Source organism: Myotis yumanensis, unplaced genomic scaffold (genome assembly GCF_028538775.1).
Source record: "Myotis yumanensis isolate MYYU_CA2020_CCGP unplaced genomic scaffold, mMyoYum1.0.hap1 SCAF_2, whole genome shotgun sequence".
Lineage (NCBI taxonomy): Eukaryota > Metazoa > Chordata > Mammalia > Chiroptera > Vespertilionidae > Myotis > Myotis yumanensis.
The window spans coordinates 29912330-29936190 of NW_027223753.1; the positions used below are offsets into that span (position 1 = coordinate 29912330).

At 44.2% G+C, this 23861-nt stretch overlaps 1 protein-coding gene across 1 annotated transcript in view; it reads right to left on the minus strand.

The window, feature by feature from the left end:
- Positions 1–21600, minus strand: part of RIMKLA (ribosomal modification protein rimK like family member A) — a 33373-nt gene extending 11773 nt beyond the window's left edge. The window contains exons 1-3 of the mRNA XM_070404986.1: positions 21438–21600; positions 6452–6682; positions 2477–2563 (exon numbers count right to left, since the gene is read on the minus strand). Of these exons, the coding sequence (XP_070261087.1) occupies positions 2477–2563; positions 6452–6682; positions 21438–21600 (481 nt within the window). The remainder of the gene's footprint in view (positions 1–2476; positions 2564–6451; positions 6683–21437) is intronic.
- Positions 21601–23861: the final 2261 nt, after the last annotated feature.

Sequence of the window (23861 nt, forward strand, 5' to 3'; positions counted from 1 at the left end):
GGGGGGCAGTTCTAGAAAATTGGGCAGCAATAGATTACTTGCTGTTGCAGCATAACCACGGTTGTGAAGAATTTAAAGGAATGTGCTGTTTCAATCTTTCTGACAATTCTCAGTTGATAGAACATATATCCATGATCCTGCATTTGGTGTATTCCATCTCTGGGAACTGCTTTCAAGGCAGAAGCAGATGCAGTCCAGCAGGATGAGACTTTTCATCTAAAACTAATCTCACAGATATAATAGAAATAGCAGTGGGGAAATGTTAGGGACAAGAATAGAATTTTGGGGACTAACTATGGTTATGGGAAATATTAATCATGCTCTGTTAACCATGATTGCCTTGTGTTGGTTAAATTCTGACCTGGCTGGGAGTTATATGCCCCTGGGACCTGGGAGTCAACCTTGGACCTGAGAGTCAACCTTGGAATGCAGTCCATTAACATGGAAAGATTAACAATCTTGTTGCCCAAACAATGGAGTCCCACCCCAGCCTCCTACTTCCTTACTTCCCCATACCTATTATCCATATTTCCCCGTGTAATCTTTGTAATACCTTATATAAACAGTTGGCTTATGGGGAGCTGCAGAGCAGATTTTTTTGTGGATGACCTGCTGCTTTCCTATACTGCCGGCAGTACTGGAATAAATAATTCAAATATGACTCATATTTGAAGCATATATGATTAACCCTTTGAGTGCCAACCAATATCCTAGGAACTATGCTAAAATTGCCAAGGCATTTTGAGTTAAGGTTTTTAAATTTTTTTTCCCCACATAAAGAGTGAACTACTAGCATCTAATAGTGACTGTGCAGGAGGAGCGCGATAGCGCTCCCGGCACTTCTGGCGAAAGACAGGAGGAGCATGATCACGCTCCCAGGCACTCTAGGGGTTAAAAAAACAACTAGTTGAGAGACATTGCATTTTAGCTCTGTACCATATCTGAGTAGTATCAGGAGCCCCACCTTGCCACCCACACTCATTTTTCTTGCTCCTCAACAGGACCCCCCCTAGACTCACAGCTTGCTTTGCTCCCACCTGCTTCTGTTTGTTTGCTCAGCTCACTTCCTCCAGTTCACATTCCACATGTCAACCAAAGTCTCCTTTTATTCCAATGAAGCTTTCACTGCCTCATGGCAGAGTTGGCCCTCCCTCTGTTCAGCTCAAGCTCCTCAACAGGTGCCTGGATATGCATGCTGCAGCAGCGTACCCTGCAATGCAACTCTCTACACTCTTCACATTGGAGATCCTTAAGAGAGGTGACTGTGTCTAGTTTATTTCTACTGCATGGTCCCTGCATCACAGGAATTGCTCATTACGTGTCTGTTTGGGATACCTCCTCTTACTCCAAATGCCATCTGGGTACCGGATCACATACTGAAGGAGGATTGCTTTCTGCTGCATCCACCCTCTTCAACATTTACTGACTCCGACTGAGCACATAGTAGGTCTTACAGAGACAGAGATTCACAGGACCTGAGTAACTCACAACGAAGAACGGGAAAAAGGGCATATAACCTATAACTGCCATCAAGTGTAGTACAGAGCTAGAATCATGGACAAAGTGCTATGGGAACACAAAGGGAAGGGCAATTAATTTTTGGAAGGGCAGGAGGGAGGCCAGAGATGTGGAGAGAAAAAAATGACAGGTGGAGCTGGCCTTAAAGGATGAGCAGAAGTTCACCAGAGGACAGAGGAAGATGGCATTCCCAGCAGAGGTTTCCGAGAGGAAAATACGTGGCGTGGGTGAAAGAGAAGTGGTCCGGAATGGACGTGGGAGGGTCCCGTGGCCAGAGAAGCTGCATAGGAAGGTGAGGCTCTTTGTCCCGGGCCTTCAGTGCCATGAGCAGGAATATGGACTTTGTCTAGGAGGCAGCACAGGCTCTCTAGAGCAGTGGTTCTCAACCTTCCTAATGCCACGACCCTTTAATACAGTTCTTCATGTTGTGGTGACCCCCAACCATAAAATTATTTTCGTTGCTACTTCATAACTGTAATTTTGCTACTGTTATGAATCATAATGTAAATATCTGATATGCAGGATGTATTTTCATTGTTACAAACTGAACATAATTAAAGCATAGAGATTAATCACAAAAACAATATGTAATTATATATGTGTTTTCCGATGGTCTTAGGCGACCCCTGTGAAAGGGGTCGTGACCCACAGGTTGAGAACCGCTGCTCTAGAGGGTTTTTCAACAGAGAATGACAAGAATAGATCTGTTTCAGAGAATGAGTCTCCAGAAAGAATAGAGGATGAACTGGAAGTGGAGTTAGGGAAACCAGAGTTAAGTCAAGGGCCTGTGACCATCATCTGGGGAAGGGTGGGGACAGAAAGGAGGGGAGAGAGGTAAGGACTACACTGCAAGCTCCTCAAGGGGGAGCTCAGTTGCTCCCAGCGATGCTCCCACTCCCGCCTGAGGGTCTTGTGTGGCAGCGCTTTGGCCTAAAGGAAGTGCAGGAGCAGCACTGACCCTGGTGTCCTCGTGTGCTCTTCACCACGACCGGGTAGCCCAGGGGCTCAGCTTCATCAATCATTTTTGAAAAGTCTTCATGCCCACCTGCCAAGAAAAGGTGACAGTCAGTGAAGGTAAGGCTGATGGTCGGGGAGCGGTCAGACCAACGCAGCACCCTCTGGGGGGATTCTTTCCAGGCCACCTGTCTCTCCAACACGCTTGCACTGTGCACCTATAATATAAGAGGGGAACAGAGGTATTTATCGAAGCCTTCCATGAGGCAGAGGTTTCCCATGCTCTTGTTTGTGTAAACCTCAGCACAATCCCATAGCACTGGCAGGTATTTTTCCCTTTATTTTTATTTATTTATTTATTTATTTATTTATTTATTTTTCAATATATCTTATTCATTTTTTTTTTACAGAGAGGAAGGGAGAAGGATAGAGAGATAGAAACATCGATGAGAGAGAAACATTGATCAGCTGCCCCCTGCACACCTCCTACAGGGGATGTGCCCACAATCAAGGCACATGCTCTTGACCGGAATCGAACCTGGGACTCTTCAGTCCACAGGCCGACGCTCTATCCACTGAGCCAAACCAGCTAGGGCGTATTTTTCCCTTTAAAATGGCTGCCTGAAGCAGACTCTAAGATGGCTCTGAAGATTCCTACCTGCTGGTGTACACGCCTTGTCAATCCCCTCCCTTGAGTGTGGGACGGACCAGTAAATACGATGGGGTATCATTCTTGTGATTAGGTCTACTACTTTGAGTTAATCAAGGTGGGATGATTCATGGTGGGCCTGACCTAATCAGGTGAGCCCTTCAAAAGAATGTGAAGCGTCAGAGAGACTTTCCTGCTGGCCTTAAAGGAGCAAACTTTCATGTTGTAGAGAAGGCCATGTGGTGGTGACAGTGGGCAATTCTAGGAGCTGAAAACGGCCCTCAGTTGATAGCCAGCAAGAAAGTGGGGACCTCAGTCCCTGCAACTGCAAGGAAATAAATGCCAACAACCTGTGAGTTTGGAAGACTCCAGGCCTCTGGTGAAATCACAGGCCAGCTACCCCTTGATTTCAGCCTGGAAAGACCAGAGCAAAGAACCCAGCTATGCTTCGCTGGACTTCTGACCTTCAGAAACTGTGAGGACATAAATGGGTGTTATTTTAAGCTGCTAAGTTTTTAGTAGTTTGTTATATAGCAGTAGAAAATCAATAACCAAAGAAACCAAGCCTGGGGATTTGTCTCATCCAAAGTTAAGGCATGACTGGAAAGCCTAAATTGGCTCTACTATAATCCTTTAATTCTTAATTTAAAAAACATGAATAATGTGGGTATTTAAATCTTTCTAAATTGTGTTTACAAACTCGATTGATTACCTACACATTTACATTTTTTTTTTTAAAAGTATGTTTTTATTGATTTTAGAGAGACAGGAAGGGAGAGGGAGAGCGAGAAACATCGATGTGAGAGAGAAACATTGATTGGCTGCCTCCTGCATGCTCCCTACTGGGGATCCAGCCCACAGCCTGGGCATGGCATGAGGCTCAATCAACTGAGCCATACCGGCCAGGGCCACATTGGCATCCTTTTGGGATCACTATTCTGCCTACCACAGGTGGTATTGCAGTTCAGCAATTTTTGCAAATTGGAATACGAATACCTGTTTTGTTCACAAAAGTGCTAATAATTGTTTTAAATGAAGAGGCATTGTAGATAATTAGGGATGTCTTCAGAAGAGGATGTTTTATAAGAAGGTAACTCCCAACTTCCTGACACCTGCTGATAAATTCAACTCCTCTCTAGCTATCCTCTTTCCTCCCTTCTAACACAGTGAAAGAGAAATCCTTCTCTCAGGCCATCCCTGCACCTGTGCTTTTTTATGATTTTTTATAATTTTATTGATTTCAGAGAGGAAGGGAGAGGGAGAGATAGATAGAAACATCAATGATGAGAGAGAATCATTGATTGGCTGCCTCCTGCATGACCCCTAATGGGGATCGAGCCCGCAACCTGGGCATGTGCCCTGACCGGGAATCGAACCATGACCTCCTGTTTCATAGGTTGATGCTCAACCATTGAGCAATGCCAGCCGGGCTGCACCTGTGCTTTGGACCCCTTTCCCTCTCACCTTCTCAGGGATCTTGCACAATGAAGTGTCTCCTCTCTACTGTATCTTCAACCTCCCAGTTCTTAATTCCATCACCATTTTAAACATGCTCAGTTCTCTCCCATCCTAAACAAATAAAACCTCTGTTCCTTGACGCTGCCTCATTCCTTACCTGCGACTTCATATCCCTACAATTAAGCTATTTGAGAGGGTTTCCATTTCCTCACTTCCCATTCATTTCCTCGTCCTTGACAATTTGGCTTCTCTCCCCATCATTAAACTGAAGCTGTATTCATTAAACTCCCTGTTGCTAAATCCAACACACATCTCAGTGCTTACCTTACTTGTCCTTTCAGACCAATCAATCAACACTTTTCATTATGCCAGCCTTCCTGGTCTGCTCTTCCCACTGGCTTCTGTCATCTCTCTTTCTCGTCTCACCTTTCCAGCTTCTCCTGCTTAGTCTCTTGTACAAGTTCCTCTTCCTTTACCCATTCCCTAAAGGAGTCCCTCTTGAACCTTCTTTTATTACATTTGTGTGGGTTTTTTTTTTTGTGGTAAAATATACATAAAATAAAAGTTATCTTTTTAACCATTTTAGGTGTACAGTTCAGCTCTCTTCATTCTACAAAGTCCGCCTGAGTAATCCCATCCAATCTTGTGACTTCACTTAATATAATAAAGGCGTCCAATTCCACATCCCCAGTCTACACCTCTCTCAGGAGCTCCAGATCCATTTTCTGCTGCCCACTGAATATTTTTACTTGCATACACTATAGACAGCTCAAACAGAACATGTCCCAAACTGAAATCAGCTCTCCCCACAACCTCTCACCTCCTACCTACCAATCAGTGTCTTCTCTCCTGTGTTTCTAGTCTCAGTGTTTGCTATCACATCTGGTTGCCCAAACCAGAAATCAGTCACTCTTGATTCCTCTCTATACCCCTCTTACCCAACCAACCACCATGTCCTATTATTTCTGTCTCCTTCATAATTCCTGAATCTGTTGACTTATCTTCATTCTTACTATGGCCACTTTTGTTTAGACCATCATTGCTCTTTTGAATGGTTTAAAAACTCTGCTACTACATATCTTGTCTCCACTTTGCTTTGCCTAATTCCTTTTTCCTAGAGTAGCCAAAGTGATCTTCTGAACTCTGATCAGGCCACCTTCTTGCTTAAAGCCCAATAACTTTTGGTTAGTCTCAAGGTTAGATCCAATCTCCTTCACATACTGTATATGGCTACTTATCTTTCTAGCTTTATATCTCAACTCAGTCTCCCTGACATCCTACAAACTACTCAAAATACCACCAATTGGTCAAGCTCTCTCTTGCCTATAGGTCTTTCTATATTCTTCTCTCGGCTTAGAATCCTTCTATGTCTCCCCCCCTCCCCCCGCTCCCACACTTTACCTGGATAACTTCAGCTTAGTTTAGATACTATTTCTTTTGGGAAACCTTCCTCAATATCTTCTAAACTCACTAAGAATTCTCCTACGTATTCCCTCACCACCTTGCACTAACTCTTATCATGGCACTCACTACACTGCACTGCACTTGCTTGTTTACTTGCTGTCTCTGCCCCTGAAGACCTGGCAATGACTTGAGGGCAGGACTCTTACTGGTACTTACCCCTATAGTCCAGTGCTAGTATGGTGGTTGGCACATAGTGTGTGCCAGATACATATTTAATGAGTGAATTACAGACAGAAAGAAGCAAAGGCATTTCAGACAGAGGGAATGACCATGACAGACTCAAGTTGTTGAATCATCTAAGATGAACAGCTCTGTACTGAAAACCAACACTCGAGGGCTACTGGGGAGAGAAAACACAGAGATGCAACTGGGAAAGATAAACTGCAACCTTATCTCAAGGACACTCACCATAGGAGAAGGTGTCTGGCATGGGGACCCCGTGTCCAGCCAGCTCTTGGAATGTCCAGAACTTGTTGATGCAGTTTAAAATACTCTGCGAGCGATTGACTAGGCGGCAGCCCAACTTCTCCAGGTGTCGCAGGACGGTGATGTCACTGTCCGACTGCAGCGAGGGTGTGGACACCCGAACAAGCACCACATCCGGGAAAGTGGTGAGTGCCTTCTGGTTCAGCTGTAGGCCTGCAATTGAAGGAGAAAAGTGAGCCCTGTGCTTACCGTTGTCTAGTCCCACCAGAACTGGCTCCAACAGACTCCTCAAGACTGAACCCAGCAGGAAGATAACCTTGGAAATGGCACTTGAATATCCTGTTGTAACAAGAAAGCTACAGTCAACTCAATACTCCAAACAAATGGGCAGAGCATGACTATGAGGAAGCACAAAAGAACGAACAGAAAAAAGAGGCAGCATACCAAGAAAAATCCACATTAGGAGAATCCACAAGGAGATATTTTAGCCCTGCACCTTCCTTCCGTATGGTACTAGTAGTCCTCGAAGACAGTGGCTTAGGAGACTGGGGGCTTAAGGAAAAGGAAGCATGATAGCTCACATAAGGGATCCTACTACTCTTTTATGACTTAACCATTAAAAGTCTATCTGAAATATGTAAGCATTTAAATAATTTTTATGAATATAATGAATGCAAAAATGCCAATGGTAAGTAAAGAAAACAGGGAACAAAATTATAAATACAAGTTAGTAAAAGCTGAAAGAAAATATAGCAACACTTTAACAGTGGGTAAAGGGATTACAAGTGATTTCCTATTTAAACTTATCTATATTCTCTAAAATGTCTCCAAGTGCATATTACCTTTATAACAAAACAAAAAAAAACTCTAAAAAATCAATCTACTAAAAATCAATTCAATATTCAGCCCTGGCCAGTTTTGCTCAGTGGATAGAGCATTGGCCTGCACACCAAAGGGTCCTGGGTTCGATTCCAGTCAAGGGCACATACCTTGGTTACAGGCTCCTCCCCGGCCTGGGCGGGCCCTGGTCAGGGCTTATGCAGGAAGCAACCAATCGATGCGTTTCTCTCACATGATGTTTCTCTCTGTCTTTCCCTCTCTCTTCCACTCTCTCTAAAAATCAATGGAAAAATATCCTCAGGTGAGTATTAACAAAACAAACAAAAATATTCAAACGAGAAGTCATCCAAAGACAGTTGACCCATATGGCAAAAGAATTTGAACTATATTACACTGGATAGATGGGAATATTAGCTTCAAGTGAGGACTCAGAGGAACAGGAATGCAGTCTGTAGGGTGTCCATGGATAAGAACTATTTGGCTTGTCTTCTATGACCCCAAGCAATAGAGCTATCCATGAGTTATCCATGTCTCTTTACTTCTGTATCTCCAGCCCCTAGAACAGTGCCAGGTACATGATAGGCACTTGATGTATTCTGAATTGTACAGAAGCTACAGGGAGGATTTGGGATCAACAAAAGGGATACTTTTCCAGTGCCTTAGGATGGAATGGGCCGAGGCTCATTAGACACTTGAGAATGGCACGGAGGGAATGCAAAGATCAGATAAGCTTACAGCAACCTGCTCGGTCTCTTTCAACCTCGATGTCCTGTGGTTTGTATTACTACGATACAAACCATAGGACATAGTAGTAATCTAGGCATCTGTGGTGCACCCAGCATCTGGGGATAGAATGATGGAGCCATGAAATGGGATGTGAGAGTAATGAAAACTGAGTTCAGGAAACAACTTGGTCTGCCTTAGTGAACCTTAAAGGAGTTTCCAGAATGCTCTTAAGAAAAACTCTGAGACACAGTTCCAGAACCATCTTACAAGCTTTAACCTAAAGCACCTTCTATTTCAAAAGTGATGTTCTATACAACCATACAAGTCCAAGAAAAAAAAAAAAGGTGCTGATACAATTCCTATTTCTCCACTGGGGCATGAATAATATTAGTACAAAAACAATAAGCAAAACAAAATAAAAACAAAGCAAGCACACAAAAACACAGTATGGATCTAACTTGCACAGTTCCCCCCATTTCTAGGAGCTATTTTGCCAATTTAGAAAAAGGGAGTAGGTATAATCATGAAGATAAACTGTTTTTAGTACTTCTACTCATAGTATATTCCCAAGGAACCGGGACATAATTCTCACGGATGACTTATAAAGTGCATTTAGGTTATCTTCACTTTACCATTGGAAAATAGTACCATTTAGATATGCCTTTTTCTTTGCCACTTTATAGCCCTGTAGGAAATAATATGAAAGGGGCGGGGGGAGCAAGCCCTGTATAGCAGACTCAAAATGGACAGGAGAAGAAAGAAAAGTACTCAAGTTGGTGCAAATGCTGAGGAAATACACTCAGGGGGAAAGCAACAGCCCAGGATGACATTACATAATGAGATAAAATATTTTAAAATGCTTTGAAACTAGACAATGCTATACATAGTCTGTAAGGCGCTGGCATTAGCATTGCACAGGCATTCTGCTAAGCAGGGTAAGACAATGGATGGAGATGCATACCCCCTGATGAGCAAAACGGCTTTGCAACAGAAAAGTGACCTAGAGAAATGAGAAGCAGCAGAAATGCTTGGCTTTTCAATCCCAACGTGAGACCACAGACGGACAGTTACACTTCCAAATGCGAAGAGAAGACGTCAGTCATTTCTGGAAATATCAACCACAAGTGGACAGAGACAGCTCAGCCTCAACAAGCAGCTCACATAGACCTAGGAAGTCTTACCAGGACTTCATCTCTCTTCTCCAAAGGTAAATCTTTGGGCCTGGCTCATTCCAACTGAAGCCTTTAATAAATGAAGAATGGAATGGGTTAAAGTGTAGCTGAAAAGGCTCTACCAAACAGTTAGACAGGTCAGGGCTCTGACTGTGCTGGCCGTGCAGCTCTGTGCAGAGAGGGACATGGCAGGTTTAGGGATAAGTGCTCACACAACCAGTTACTTCTCTGCCCGTTGGCCCAGCTCCAGTGTTCTTGCTATGGGCCACTCCACTTGCCTCCTGTTCATTCCTGCCCTCTGGTGTCTAAACCTAGTTTATATCACCATGCCTAAAAGTAGTAGACAAGAGGCTGCCACTCACTGTGGCTTCAGTGGGGGCAGCAGTTCCACACAGACAAGGCCAAGAACAATATGGGTTTACATCTGGCCTTGGCAAATCTGTCAGTGAATTCTGAGACCATCAACCACTTACGTAATCACCCCCCCTCTCTTCACTCATCTCTCTCCTTAGGAAAGATAAACTTAATACAGGATGGTCCTCAATGTGTCACCCTTCCCAGGATCCACTGTAATCTACAGGCTTCAAGCCAAGGGAATGAAGAGCTGATGCAAGACATGGGGGCGGGCAGGGCTCTGCTTGGCTGCCAGTGAATGGAAGGAAACCCCTCAACAGGGAGAGGCTCATGCCCTCAAATCACAAGTGGTTTCATGAGCTGCAGTGCCCTAGTGCTCTGGGGCATCACCCTGGCCTAGGGAGCAGGGCAGGGAAAAGGGAGCTGAGTTGCTTCTGGGATATTTGGGGTCTCCCAGACTCGTAGGTTGGGCTTGACATGTACTATTTAGCCTCAATAACATTTTCTCCACATAAATTCTCAAAAAAATAATCTACTTTCAAGGGTAATTATATTCTGATTTCCTTTGAACTCTCCATTGTTTATATTTGGAAATATTTTAATTATTTTTTTTCTATTTTAATTATTAAAAACAAGATAGAAAAATGTGTAACTTTTCCCAAAGAATTGAGCCCATTTCCTAATTTATATATTGAGTTAAATTAAGTTCACCCTACAAAACTAGACTTCTGCATTTGTATGTACTACAGCAAAGAAATACACTTTATAATACAGAGAAATAGCTTTAGAAATAAGCAAATCATTATTGGAACATAGAGCTCTAAAAATTAAAAACCACTCTCATCATTCATATCAACAGAGGGAAGCAGCAGCAGGGATAAATAAAAGGTGCAGTCATTCAGATCTGAATTTGGCTTGCATTTTTATTGAGCATCTGTTGTGTTTTATGTACTTTGCTAAGAGCTTCCACATATATTATCTCATTTAAATTAGAGATGTCTTGGAATATGGACCCCTGCAATAGATCTGATTGTAAAAGTCTTTGCCCTTACGTGGAACTGATACATAATGGGTCCCTACCCTCTCAACCCATGCGCATACAGCACTAATTTATGTGCGCACGCACACACACCCTTAGCTTCACAAAGAAAGCTTCAAAAGGAAACTGGTTCCTTGTATGCCAGAAAAAAACAACAACCCTCATCTACAAAGCCAACAGCAAAAATAACAGAAAATAGGACACCGGGCATGAGGGCAAGCAGGGACCTCAGTTATGGCAGCTTTTAGAACCACTATGTTAGCAGGATCAGGTAACAACAGTGGCTGGTAGTGAAGCTCTGAAAGTTGTCAGAAAGGAATCAATAATATAAATAAAGTAAGTGGATAACCCATTAAGGGCTTCACATTATGTTGTGTTATGAGAAGATGTGTCACCTGAAATATGACCTGGCTCATAGCACACTCCAGGTTCTCCCTCATTTTTTTCTACTCTACCCTCAGCATTTTCTCATAAGGAAAAGTTATTTTTATTCTTAATAAGTAGATGCCATTGCCACTCCTCCTGCCCTTTTAAAGTTCTTTGTTACAGCCGAAACCGGTTTGGCTCAGTGGATAGAGCGTGGGCCTGCGGACTGAAAGGTCCCGGGGTTCGATTCTGGTCAAGGGCATGTACCTGGGTTGCGGGCACATCCCCAGTGGGGGGTGTGCAGGAGGCAGCTGATCAACATTTCTAACTCTCTATCTCTCTCCCTTCCTCTCTGTAAAAAATCAATAAAATATATTTTTTAAAAAATAATAAAGTTCTTTGTTACAATGCCCAAAGAAATCTCACCTCCACCTCATTAAAACCTGGTGATTATGTGGCCACTTTCTCCTTCTACCAACTGCTGTTTTAAGGTCATTTAATTCCAAGCAACCTTTACTGAACTGTTGGAACGAGTCAGACACACTATGAAGCAGGCACACAAAGATGAGCCAGGTGGTCTCTGTCTACCGGGAGCATATAGTCTCCCTTATGGAGAAAGAATTACACACAAATATTCATTCACCCACCCACTCACTCAATACACAGTTATTGTTTCACGCACTCATTGAGCCAATATTTACTTAGCACCTACTTTGGGCCAAGCCCAGTGTTAGTTTGGGTTTCCTCAGAAGCTCGCCCAGAAAGGAGGACTTAAGTGGATGAGGTTTATTATGATGGTGATTAATGTCAGGAAACACTATTAGTGAGTAGAGAAGAGAATGAGGCAATAAGGGTGTGTTATCAACGGAGCGACCACCTTGGCCACAGGGCTTACTCCTGCCACGCAAAAGTAAGAAATGGCTCACTACACACACGTCAGTTATCCCACTCAAGGGGCAAGGGAGCTGGCGAGGTATAATTTTTAATACACCAACTCAGTCTTTGGTGGAGAGCTGCTCCAGGGGCATGGTATTAAATCCCTGGTCCTTCTGGCTTGCCATGCCTGTGTGGGCTAAATGGCCACGCTCCTGTGACAGGTTCAGGTGCTGATGGCTAGAAGTGGGGCCCTATCGAATGGGGGGCCACTGACAGCTAAGGAACAGGCACCATCTTAAGGGCTGGGAATGGGGGGTGAGATGTATGAATGAAACAAACCCTATTCCCTGGAATTTAAGAAAGACAACACACAGCTGTGATTAATGCCATGCATGCCCTCCTCAGAGCACCTAGGTATTAAGAAAAATTATCAGTCTGGTTTGGGCAGGGGTGGGGCGAGGAGGCGACCTTTTACAACACAATGTGAGAAGCGCTGGAGGGAGCAGGTAGATGACCACCTCTGAGGGAGAATCAAGGAAGGTTTCAGAAGGGAGATGTTGACTCATGGTGCCTCTGGGCTCAGAAGAAATGTGTAAAACTAATAAATGTATAATGTCTACCTCTCCGAAACAAATCGATAGGAACAGCACGGCATCTTACAAGCACTGAGCTCGGGATATCTGATATCTCAGGGCTAACCTATTTTTAAAGCACTTCAAGAAGTTGAGACAACATGAGATGAAAGACATTTATGGCAGAGTGGCCTCCAAGTCAGAGGCTTGATGTAATTCCTTGCTGCCATTTAATGGCTTGGCAAGACAAAAATCTCTGGGTCTGTTTTCTCTTCTGCAAAATGGAAGGGTCCCAGAGCTTGGAAACCTCCCCTTTTCAGGTCCCTCCCTCATCCCTTCCCCACCTCACCATCTGGATCTTTCTTGCAACCATGAGACAAATTTCATCCCTTCCACGTCAGTCACCCAGGACTCCAGTCTCCAAGGCTACGTCATTTCCCTGAACTCTAAGCTCCACCTGGCTCTGACTTGCCTTTTCTACTCCCACCTTCCACTCCGTCCTATCTCCACTGTGCCCGTGGGGACTCAATGGGCAGCAAATCCCTTACCTTCAAACTTTTCAGGGTGTGTTCCCTTTGCCTTATTTTTCTGGGTCCCACCGAACCCCAGCTCTCCTCAGTAACACTGCTTACCCAGCAGCTCCACCAAGTCGTGGCTGTTTTCTCTCTCTTACACCTGGGATTACCGGGGCAAGAGGCAGGACAGATGTGCTCCTTGCTCCTTGGCTTCCAGTACATTCTCTTCTCCTCCTAAAACACCCTGCCTGACTCTCATCAGACTGCACAGCATCCAACTTGTGCAAGTTAGCTCAGGACCCCAGTTACTCCCCTCTGTCCTGGAAGCTTTAGCTCCTGACTCACTGATTCTCCCATATGTTCACAGATGTGGGTGATTTCAGTGTCCATATGGAGAACTCTTCCAATGCCCAGGCCTGTTTCTTGACCTCCTTTTCTCTAAGAGTCTTGTTCACTACCCCACCTCAGCCACCCCTTTCAGCTATAGTCTAGACTTCATGTACTCGTCATAATTCCAATCCCAGCCACTGTCTCCTATCTTTCCAGCTTCTCCCAACTCCAGCCACACTTAGACCCCATCAGGAACTACCATGCATGGATCCCTCATCTTTTCACTGTCCCTCACCCCCTTCCTACCCTCTTTCTCTTTTACTCTGTTTAAATTCCATAGACAAGAACTATAACTTAAACCCTCAAGTCCTTGTACCTGTTTCTTGTTTGGCTAAATCACAACCCTGGTTAGACTGCTCCAACTCTCTGCCTCCTCTGGGCCGTCCTGTACAATGAAACCAATCTGGATTAAAAACACCCAAACCAGCTGACGGGTCTCAAGGGCATCCTTATTGCTGTGCAATAAGCATTATAGTCCCGAGTCCATTCACTCTCCCACAACCCTACACAACTAGTTCACAATTTCTTTTCCTGCCTCAAACCTTCACTATTTCCTCCCTCCTTCTTATTCTCACTCTTCCTATTTTGATGAGAAAACCCAAGGCAATCAGAAAAGAACTTCTCTAAAATCTCCCACTATCACATCTACTTGCACATCTGTACCTATGCCATATAGATTACCTTCTCTCTTGTTTTGATGGCTGAAATATCCTTGCTCCTAGCTTAGACCAACTCCTTGAAACATACAACAGATCCCAATCCCTCTCGCCTAGTTAAGGCACTTGTCTGGCAATTCACCTCTCTCCTACTTGCCAGTTTCTCTCTCCACTGGATTACGCACACGGCATGTAACATGCTGTTATTCTCCCGTCTTTAAGAAACGCCTCTCAAACCCATCTCCCCTTTGAGCAAAGTCTCAGTCATTTCAAGCTGCTATAACCAAGTACCACAGACTGGGTGGCTTCTCACAGCCCCGAAGACTGGAAGTCAGATATCAGCAGGGTTGAGTTCTGGTGAGAGCCCTCTTCCTGGTTTGCAGAGAAGGCAGTTGCCTTCTTGCTGTGTCCTCACATAGCAGGGAGAGGACATGCTCTCTGGTTTCTTCTTATAAGGGCACTAAGCCCATTATGAAAACACCCTCATGGCCTCATCTACACCTAATTTCCTCCCAAAGGACCCATCGCCAAATATCATCACATTGGGGTTTGGAGCTTCAATATATGAGTTTGAAAGGGGCCACACTCTAGTCCGTAGCAATCTGTCAACCCATTTTCCACCTTTTCTTTATAACAAAACTCCTAAGACAATGTATGTATTCACTGTTTCCACCACTTCACTAAAACTGCTCGTATCCGGGTCACTAATGCTAAATCCAATGGCCAGTGCTCATTCCTCATTTCACTTGGTCTACCAGCAGCATTTGACACGGTCTGATCACATCTTCTTGAAACACCTTCTCTACTTGGCTTCCAGGATACCACACGCGCTCCTTTATTGCCTTTACTCAGGACTCTCTGCTAGTTCTTCCTTCTCAACCTGATCACAAACATTGCAAAGCCCCAGAGCTCAGGCCTTGGACCTCCGCAGCCACTCGCTTGATAGGTATAAGGCTTTCCCCTGAGTCTCAATCAGTATGACAAACTGCCTACTTGCCATTGCCACTTGGATGGGGGAGACAGAATACAAACAAGTTAAGTAAAATATATAGGGGCACCACAGACTGCATCCTGCTCCTCACCATCTGCCCAAACCTACTCCTCTCATATCCTGTCCACACGAGGAAATGGCAAACTTTATTCTTCTAGCTCCTCAGCCTGAACATTTTGGAGTCCTCTTTGACTAGTCTGCCCTGTATACCCAACATCTGATCCAGTAGGCAAATCCTGATAACTCAGCCTTCAAATTATATCCGAAACCCAGTCACTTCTCACCTCCTCCCCCGAAATCATTCTAGCTCAACAATCATCGTCTCTCACCTAAACACTTCCCAAGTGATGTCTCTACTTCTGCCCTTGTTGCCACCTGTCTATTCTCAACACCATGTCCAGAATGACACTGCACATAGGTCAGGTCATGTCACTCCTCTGCTCAAAACCCTTCAGTGATTCCCAGCTCATCCAGAGTAAAAGTCAAAGTCCTTCCATGACCCACAGGCCTACATATCTGCTCCCTCTACATTCCCACCCCTCCAACTTCCTCTCCTCAATGCCTGCCCCCTGGCTCGCTTGGCTTCAGCCACACTGGTCTCCTCACTATTCCCTCTTGCCTGAATTACTCCCAGATATCAAAATGGCTTGCTTCCTCACCTCCTTCAGTTCTGTACTTGAACATCATCTTTTGCGTGAGGACCACCCCAGCCAACCATCTAAAATTGCAATCCCCTTCCCCGCTTTTCCCCTCCTTAGCTCTTTTAACCAACAAACTATATATTTTACTTAACTTGTTTGTATTCTATCTCCCCATCTAGAATGTAATCTCCTTGAGAGGGAAGGATTTCTGCCTCTTTTGTTCAGGTGCCCAGAACAATATCCTACACAGAGTAGGCAGCCAACAGGTATTTGTTGACCAAATGAATGAATGAAATCATAATAAGGGTGGAGACTGTGTCTATTCTTACTCTCCACCATATCTCCAGTTCCTAGTACAGTGCCTGGCACAGAGTAAGCACTCAGTTAATATGTGTTTAATAAAATAAATAAATGAATAGTTTTGTTGTGAAGATTAAGACACAAAAAAGATATTAAACTATTAAAGAGTTACAGGAATAAAGAACCGTTATTCCTGTTAGATCCTCAATGCAAAGTAACGTAAATTTAACCCTTTGTGGTCGTTTGTCTACTCTCAGCCACCAAAGCTTTTTTACCGTTCTGGTCGTAGGTCTGCTCTCAGCCACCACAGCAAGGAGCTGTACGAATCTTAACTCTATTCATTCATGTATCAGTTCATAATTTCTCTGAAAGCTCTTAAGTGTCTAAGCGACCTTGTCACGAACCAAAACATTGCCCCGACAAATCGGAGATATCGAAACTCAATATAAACAAACGCGGTCGTTCCACACTCGCCATGCAAAACACCGTAGCGAGTCAGTCGCCTTTTGAGAGTGAAGAAATCGATAAGCTTCGGAGATACTTCGCAGAATTTCAAATAAAGCTTTACAAATTACGTTTAACTGTAATTAGGCATTCTCGCTTGTTAAGATATTTCAAAATAATACTCCAAAATGGCAAAAAGAAAGTTACCGAAAGAAGTGTACTGCGAATCTGAAAGTAACGATGAAGAGTTTTATTTTGGCACCTTGAATACTGACTCTGATGTAGAAAGTGATAACGTTTGTAGTGATTCTACTAGTAGTGACGTAGTTCCAAAAAAGAATTAATAAATCTTGTTTATCCTTCATAATCTTGCATGTTATGTATCACTGCTCTTTCAATGGAAATTAATTCCAACCAGTACGACACCCATGTCCAAATTTAATACGACCGCAAAGGGTTAACACTTCCTCATAGTGGAGTCCTTGAGTTACTTTTTAATAGTGAAGGATCACATAGAAAGAGATTCAGAATTTCAGATGTGTTATAGGCTTTTGTTAAAACAATATAAAACCCTCATAAAGTGACACATCTCAAGGAAATGAGTTTATTCGGATTACGGGGGGTCAGGCACAGGCCTTCAACAAGGACCGAGGTTAAGGCTCACTTCTGTGCACAAAGGTTAGCATGGCACCATTTACTGCTGGTGTCTTCTTGTACAATAATGTGAGTCCATCGTTTCTCCGTGAGGCCTCTGTTGTCTTTTAGAAGGCTGCTGTAAGGCCATTTCCTCATATACATTTACAGTGGGGCCTTGACTTACGAGTGTCCAGACTAACGAGTTTTTTGAGATACCAGCTGTCTCTCCAGCAGATTTTTTGCATTGAGTTGATAGAGTAATTTGAGTTAACGAGCTCCTTAACGAGCTCGGTCTCGGAACGAATTAATAAGTCAAGGCCCCACTGTAGTTAGGATTCCCCTTGACCCAAACCTTTTAAATCTTACTTACCTGATTAAAACAAGGAACCAAGTAAAAGTATCTCAGAGCACCTTAATTTAAAGAACCTGACCTAGAAATTGCCATATGGCCACGAGGTTTTAGCTCTGAGAGTAAGGGAAGGAATGCTGAATCATTCTGCTCCTAAGAGACAAATTATAACACACCCTGATTTCAGGTCAAGCTTATTTTTTTCTGTCTTGGTATCTGTCCCTGAGTTTGTGGCTATACTTGTTTTTTTGGGGGACAGTTAATCGTAAAAACCTGTGGGTGGTCAAAGACCTTAATTTGCACTAATGACTCTGTCCTCATATAATGGCTCATCATAAAAACACTTACAAAAATTTACACATCCACTCATGATCTCCCAAACACAAAAGCTAATTACAGTAAAAGTCTCATATACTTTAAATCAGCCTTTAAAAGGCACCTCACTCAGTCATCCACAAACATTAACTGAAGGCCTACTGTGGACCATTATAGAGCATACATATGAGGAATCCCCAACCATTTAGTGGGAAAGAGAACATAAACTTTGTAAATAGATGTTATAATAAAATATGATGAATGCTATTTTAAAAGGTATGTACAATGTTATTTGGCAGCAGATGGAAGAGAGAAACTGCTTGGGGCAGGGTAGGAAGTTCAAGAAAGGCTTTATAGAGATGAGTGACTTGAGCTGGATATGAAGGAAGAATAGAAGTTTACCATGTGGGAGGGACCTGGACTAGATGGGCATCTCAGGCACAGCAAATTTCAGTGCAAGGGGTGGGATGAAGTCAGTGTAGGCTGATGGGGGCGGGGCGGGGGGGGGGGGTACAGGTGTGGAATGGACGAGAGGAAACAGAAATTCTGGTTCTGTTGAGACCAGAATTACTGAGTATCAGTCCTTACTGCCAACCTGGATACCCTTTTTGATGTTTATAAGAGTTAATGTGTAAAAAGGACCTACAGCTGTGCCTGGCACACACTAAACACTACGTATATTTTGCTTTGGCTATTACTATGCGCATTTTGGTGCCAAATTCACCACCATCTCATTCCCAGGGATGAGAATAATTAATAAATACTAGTTGAATGAATGAATGAAGAACCTGAGGTTTCTAAGAAGGAAATGAAGATGGATGTGATTCTCATGATGCTATATCCAGCAGAAAGGTGAAGGGCAGGTGTTTTCTATGGGACTGCTTCAGTCACCTGAAGGTCATTCCACTTTTTCCTGCAGTCTCCCCACCCAAATCTGTGCTGGGGAGTGGAGATCACTGGGTTAAAAATAATCACAAAACCTTGCATTTGCATAGCATTTGCAGTTTACTTGTATTAGCTTAAAAATAACTATAGTCTTTAAATCCAAAACTTTTCATCTCTTGTCTGAATCCTATTTCCAGATACAACCTGAAATTCTTTCTCTGGATTTGAGCCTCCACCGATGGAAGCTCAGGAGAGGATTTAAGCAACTGCCTGAGGCACTGACTCCTTCATCCACTCTTTCACCTTGGGGAAATGTTCTCAAGAAGGAATGGAGAGGATGAAGGTATGAAGACTTTGTAAAGATGGCACCTTAACTTCCTAAACTATAAAATTACTTTGTAAAGTCACTACCCAGCCTCAATGTAATTCAATTTGGTTCACGTCCACATCTACTGAGAAAAGAACTATAGGTTGCAGATGTCCCAAAGCATACTTATCCCACATCACGGGACTTGGGATGAGGACATCAAGTTTTTAACCGTGGGTTTGCTAACTAGCCAGATGACACTGAGCAACTCATGTCATCTCTTTGAGCAGCAGGTTCTTCATTTGTAAACTGAAGGAGGTGATACTGAAGGGTTGATCTCAAAGTCCTTACCAGCTCCCACATTCTATAATTCTCAAATGGGCAACAGCATCCATATCACTATGACTATCTGTTTCTATATTTCAGAGCCAGTACATTCTAGAGGTGGTTTTTTTTTCCCCAGAGGGATATTTTGGCTTATCAAATTGCCAAGAGTTTTCTATAGTTTGAATACAGAAGAAACGGGGAAATAGAGCCCATAATCTTTAGTTATTCAAAATGTTGGAGTGCGTATTACGTACGAAGCACTATTCTCGTCGCTATTACAGAGGATGGCGAGAACAAAACAAATGAGCTCTCTCTTCTCAGGGAACTCACTTTCTTGTGCTTTAATTAATCCACCCAACAAATAAACCTTTTGATGCTTTAGATGGCAGAGACAATGATCTAGGAAGTTTGCTTTCTGTGTTTGTGATATGTGTGTGGCTATCTGAACTAGCAAAAAAAAAAAAAACAAAACACACACACACCAAAAACATCAAAAATAGCTGTTTTCAATTTTTCCATTGACCAGGCAAATAACCGTATAGATTGTGTTGTACTTTAAAAAGTAATAACTCCTGGTTCATTAATTGATTGAGAGACACATGACTTCAGTAAAATTGTGTTTAGTAAACAAAAGGGTTTAAATGCTTTCTGCAGCTCTAGGATTTAATTTTCTCTTTTTCTAGGGCTGATTCTTTAAAATGGGGGTTTAGATAAAAAACAGAGAACATTTCCCCACTCTTTCACAGCATGTGTGATGGGTCTATAACAGGAACATGTGGAATTCTGGTTACTGTATCTAAAAAAGACATCATTACAAGTTGTAAATAAATAAAATGAAGAGCAAGCAAAGCAACCCTGGGTCTAGATCAGTAAAAATAACAGATTATCCCATGTAAGTATGGTACTGACACAGAATTTTAGAGCTGGGGGAATCTTAGCCCTTAATTTTATAAACTAGAAACCTGGGATTCAAAGACATAAAATGACTTGGTCAAGGCAAAGCCAGGATACTTGTTAGCAGCAAAACTATAATAAGAACCCAGGTCTGCAGATTCCCTGTAATTTAGTTCTACATTAACTGGGAGCTTTAGCAAGTCAAGGAGAGAGAGAGACGGTACTCTTTATGGTTGACAGACACTGTTTTAGACTAAATGTGAGACATCTAATGTTTGTAGTATATTTCTCCAATAGGCTATACAATCTGATACTACTTATCAAGGATTTAGATATAGTTTTGGATGAAACATCTAGAACAGATACATTCCACTAAGAAACAGGTCATATTCGAAATATCATTTGTAAGTAGCCAGTTCAGAATTTGGAATCCCTTTCCCCCACCAAAGAGAAGTAACAACTTATGAGCTTATTTAAGCAAGGATGGTTGAAATCATATGAAAGATATCCCAAGAAGCACCCTCAAATAGGGCCCAAATCTCTTTGAGTCCTACACCCCCCTGAAGTGGTTGCACCCAGGGTGAAAGTTCCTAACCCATAGATTCCTAAGTCAGAGTGCTGGCATTAAGAATAATTAAAAATACCTAAAAACATTATTAACCTTTTGAGGTCAGGGCCACAGACAATAACCATATCTTACCGGAGAAATCTCTTGGACACAGCAGTGGAGAAACCAGTGAGACCAGAATGGTCTGTACCTGGCATCTTGGCTTTTCTGGAATCAGATCCAACATTTTTTTTGAGGGTAGAGGATGAATTTAAAGACAACCCATCAACGATCTACTCTCCCACTTTACATTCAAGAGGTGACTCCAATCTTTCTCAGATTTCTCCCCATATGTAGGTTCCTACTTTGGGAATGATATTCTATGTAGTGCGTTATTGACGCTGACACACTCTTGGAAAACTTTTAAAACACTCATGTTAATGGCAATTTTGTAAATTTAACGTGGGTTTCTATAAATCTAAACTGACAGGATACTGATGCAAGCAGAATTTGCAGATTTGGGATTGGCAGCTTGATTCTCCTCCAAACGGCTTCAGGTAAATTCGAGTTCCTCCTAAAACAAAGTACCCTAAGTAGTAAATTAACTCCCGCCCTCAAATCTTGGCCTCAGGGCCGATGGTGGTGGTGAAAAGAAGCTCTCAAGGTTAGGAGCTAGCTCCAACCCCAAGAGGTCTAGCTGGGGACAGCGGCCGGTTTCGGGGGCCCGAAGGAGACTTGCCTGGGGGAGGCCCGGGGCGCGCGCCCACTGGCCGGCTCTCGGGACCCCTGCGCGCCTCCCCGCTCTCCCGGGGCCCGCCGCACTCACCGAGGTGGCCGCCGATGACGGTGACGGCGATCTGGTCCATGAACACCGCCCGGAAGCGCACGTCCCGCTCCGAGCAGCGCTGCTGGAGAGCGTGCAGGATCTGCACCTGCGGGTAGTCGTCGCAGATGCGCCGGTCCGTCAGGAACCAGAGCTGGGAGCACATGGCGGCCAGCACGGCGGCGCCGGCGCGGCGCGGCGCGGACCCCTGGGCTCCCGACGCTCGCTCGGGCCGGCAGGCGATCGCGCGCCCGGCTCCGCTCCCGCCGGTGCGCCAGGCGCCTCTGCAGCCCTGACCCAGCGAATCTGCGGGCCACTGAGCGCCGCCGCCGGCCCCGGGCAGCCAATCAGCGCGCGGCGGCGGGCGCGGGCCGGCCGCGCGGCCAGCTGCAGAGGCGGCCTGCGGCTGCCGGGGGAGGGGTGGTGGGGCCGGCAGCCAGCGGCGGCCGGGAGAGGGGATGCTGGCGGGGTTCGGGGCCCCGGGAGCCGGGGAGCGGTGGGCGGGCGACGGTGAAGCTGAGAGAGGGCACCCTGCCCTGGACCCCAGTGGGCGTGGCGCTGCCGGTCGGGGTGGGGCGGTGGGAGCGGGAGGGGCCGGGGCGGCGGCCGGGTGGCTTGGAGGGGGTGGCTCGGCTGATGGACTATTGTAATGAGGCGCAGCGGGATGTGTCCCGAAGACGATCGCGAGCTTGGTGGTGGTTGTGAGGGGGATGCGTTGGGGGGGGGGGGGGGGGAGGCTGCAGTGACCGGTGGCCCCTTACTGAGCCTGGGCAGGGCCTCAGGAGCCTGGCGAAGGTCATCTGGCTAGGCCCCCAGTTGGACCTTCGCCTTGGAATTCTCAGCCCAAATACTGGCCTGGAGCTGGAGTTAGGGGTTGATGGGGAGTTGGGTTTTGCCGTCTCCCGTTTAGATAGTTTGAAGGTACATTTCTCAGGGTCTCAGATGTTCTTGCACTGGACACCCCCTCCTAGTCTGCAGTTCTGGGGCTGTAGAATCTCAACGTGATGAAAAAAGGATCTGTGACTCCTTTAGAGTAAGATGGACCTCTGGCTGGTCTTTCTCCTCAGTTCATACAACTGAGTCATCTGTAAACCCCATCCTTGGTCCCAGCCAATTGCAAATTCTGTCTGCAAACAATGATGTTTGAAGCCCGATTTTCCTTTCTAAATAACTGCTAGACTGAAGTTAGCCGTCTCTGGAGATTGCATTTGCTCTTCCAGCTTATTAAAATATATGTTGTTGTTTTGGCTTATGGAAGCAAGAGTAATTTCAAGGCAGGCCCAGCAATGACAACTTAGAAACGGGGAAAGATGTCTCAAGTAAGATATAGGCTTCACTGTAAAGTAAATATTATGTAGGTGCATGCATTTAACCCAGGGGTGGGCAAACTTTTTGACTCGAGGGCCACAATGGGTTCTTAAACTGGACCGGAGGGCCGGAACAAAAGCATGGATGGAGTGTTTGTGTGAATTAATATAAATTCAAAGTAAACATCATTACATAAAAGGGTACGGTCTTTTTTTTTTTTTTTTTTTTTTTTTAGTTTTATTCATTTCAAACGGGCCGGATCCGGCCCGCGGGCTGTAGTTTGCCCACGGCTGATTTAACCTCTAAATGAGCCTTTGGAAAAGTTCTGTCTAAACAATTTAAATTGTTTTTCAAGCAAGGTTAAGTAAATTCTTTTATGTTCCAAAATTCACCCCCCCACACACCCATGTATGATTTTTTTTAAAGTAACAGTAATCTAGTGCCCTATGGATTAGGATCTTTCAAAACTCTCCTCTAATCCACAGATCACCTTGGACACTAGATGTCCCATTGTATATATTTACTTGATTCAGGTGCTTCCTACTGAGCTTCTGCAGTGTCATACGTACGATGTCTGTAAGATGATCAGAACCATCATTTCCTGGAACAATCATTTGTATGTTAGAGTTAATAAATTTAGTAGTTGCTTATACCCATTTTCATAGTCATGTACACAGATTAGAATGTTTGCCATATGCAAATGGCTACCAAGATCCCTGAAACCGAGACTTGAGGAGATCAGGACCGGAGGATCCAGCTGTGTCCCTCACTTCCTCACTGTCTTTGCTCTCCCTCTCTAGAAGGTTGCTCATCATCTGTGATCTCCCTTTTCTAGGATGGGTAATAAGTGAGGAGGTGAGACAGTGGCATATCCAGGTAGGAAATGGCTACGTTTGTATAGGATAATGTTTTGTTATATTGTTGAAATTCCTCAAGAACAGAGGTACTACCCCAGGTATAGGATTATAGTATTACTTTTATAGTATTACTTTATGTACTATTTCTCCATAGATGAGTTCCATATTCAGATTTCACCCTCTCATCTCATGAGCTTCAGCCATAGAAGAGGATGCTGTCCAGCCATCACCTCAATGTCTCTAAGGCTGAACTCATTCTTTC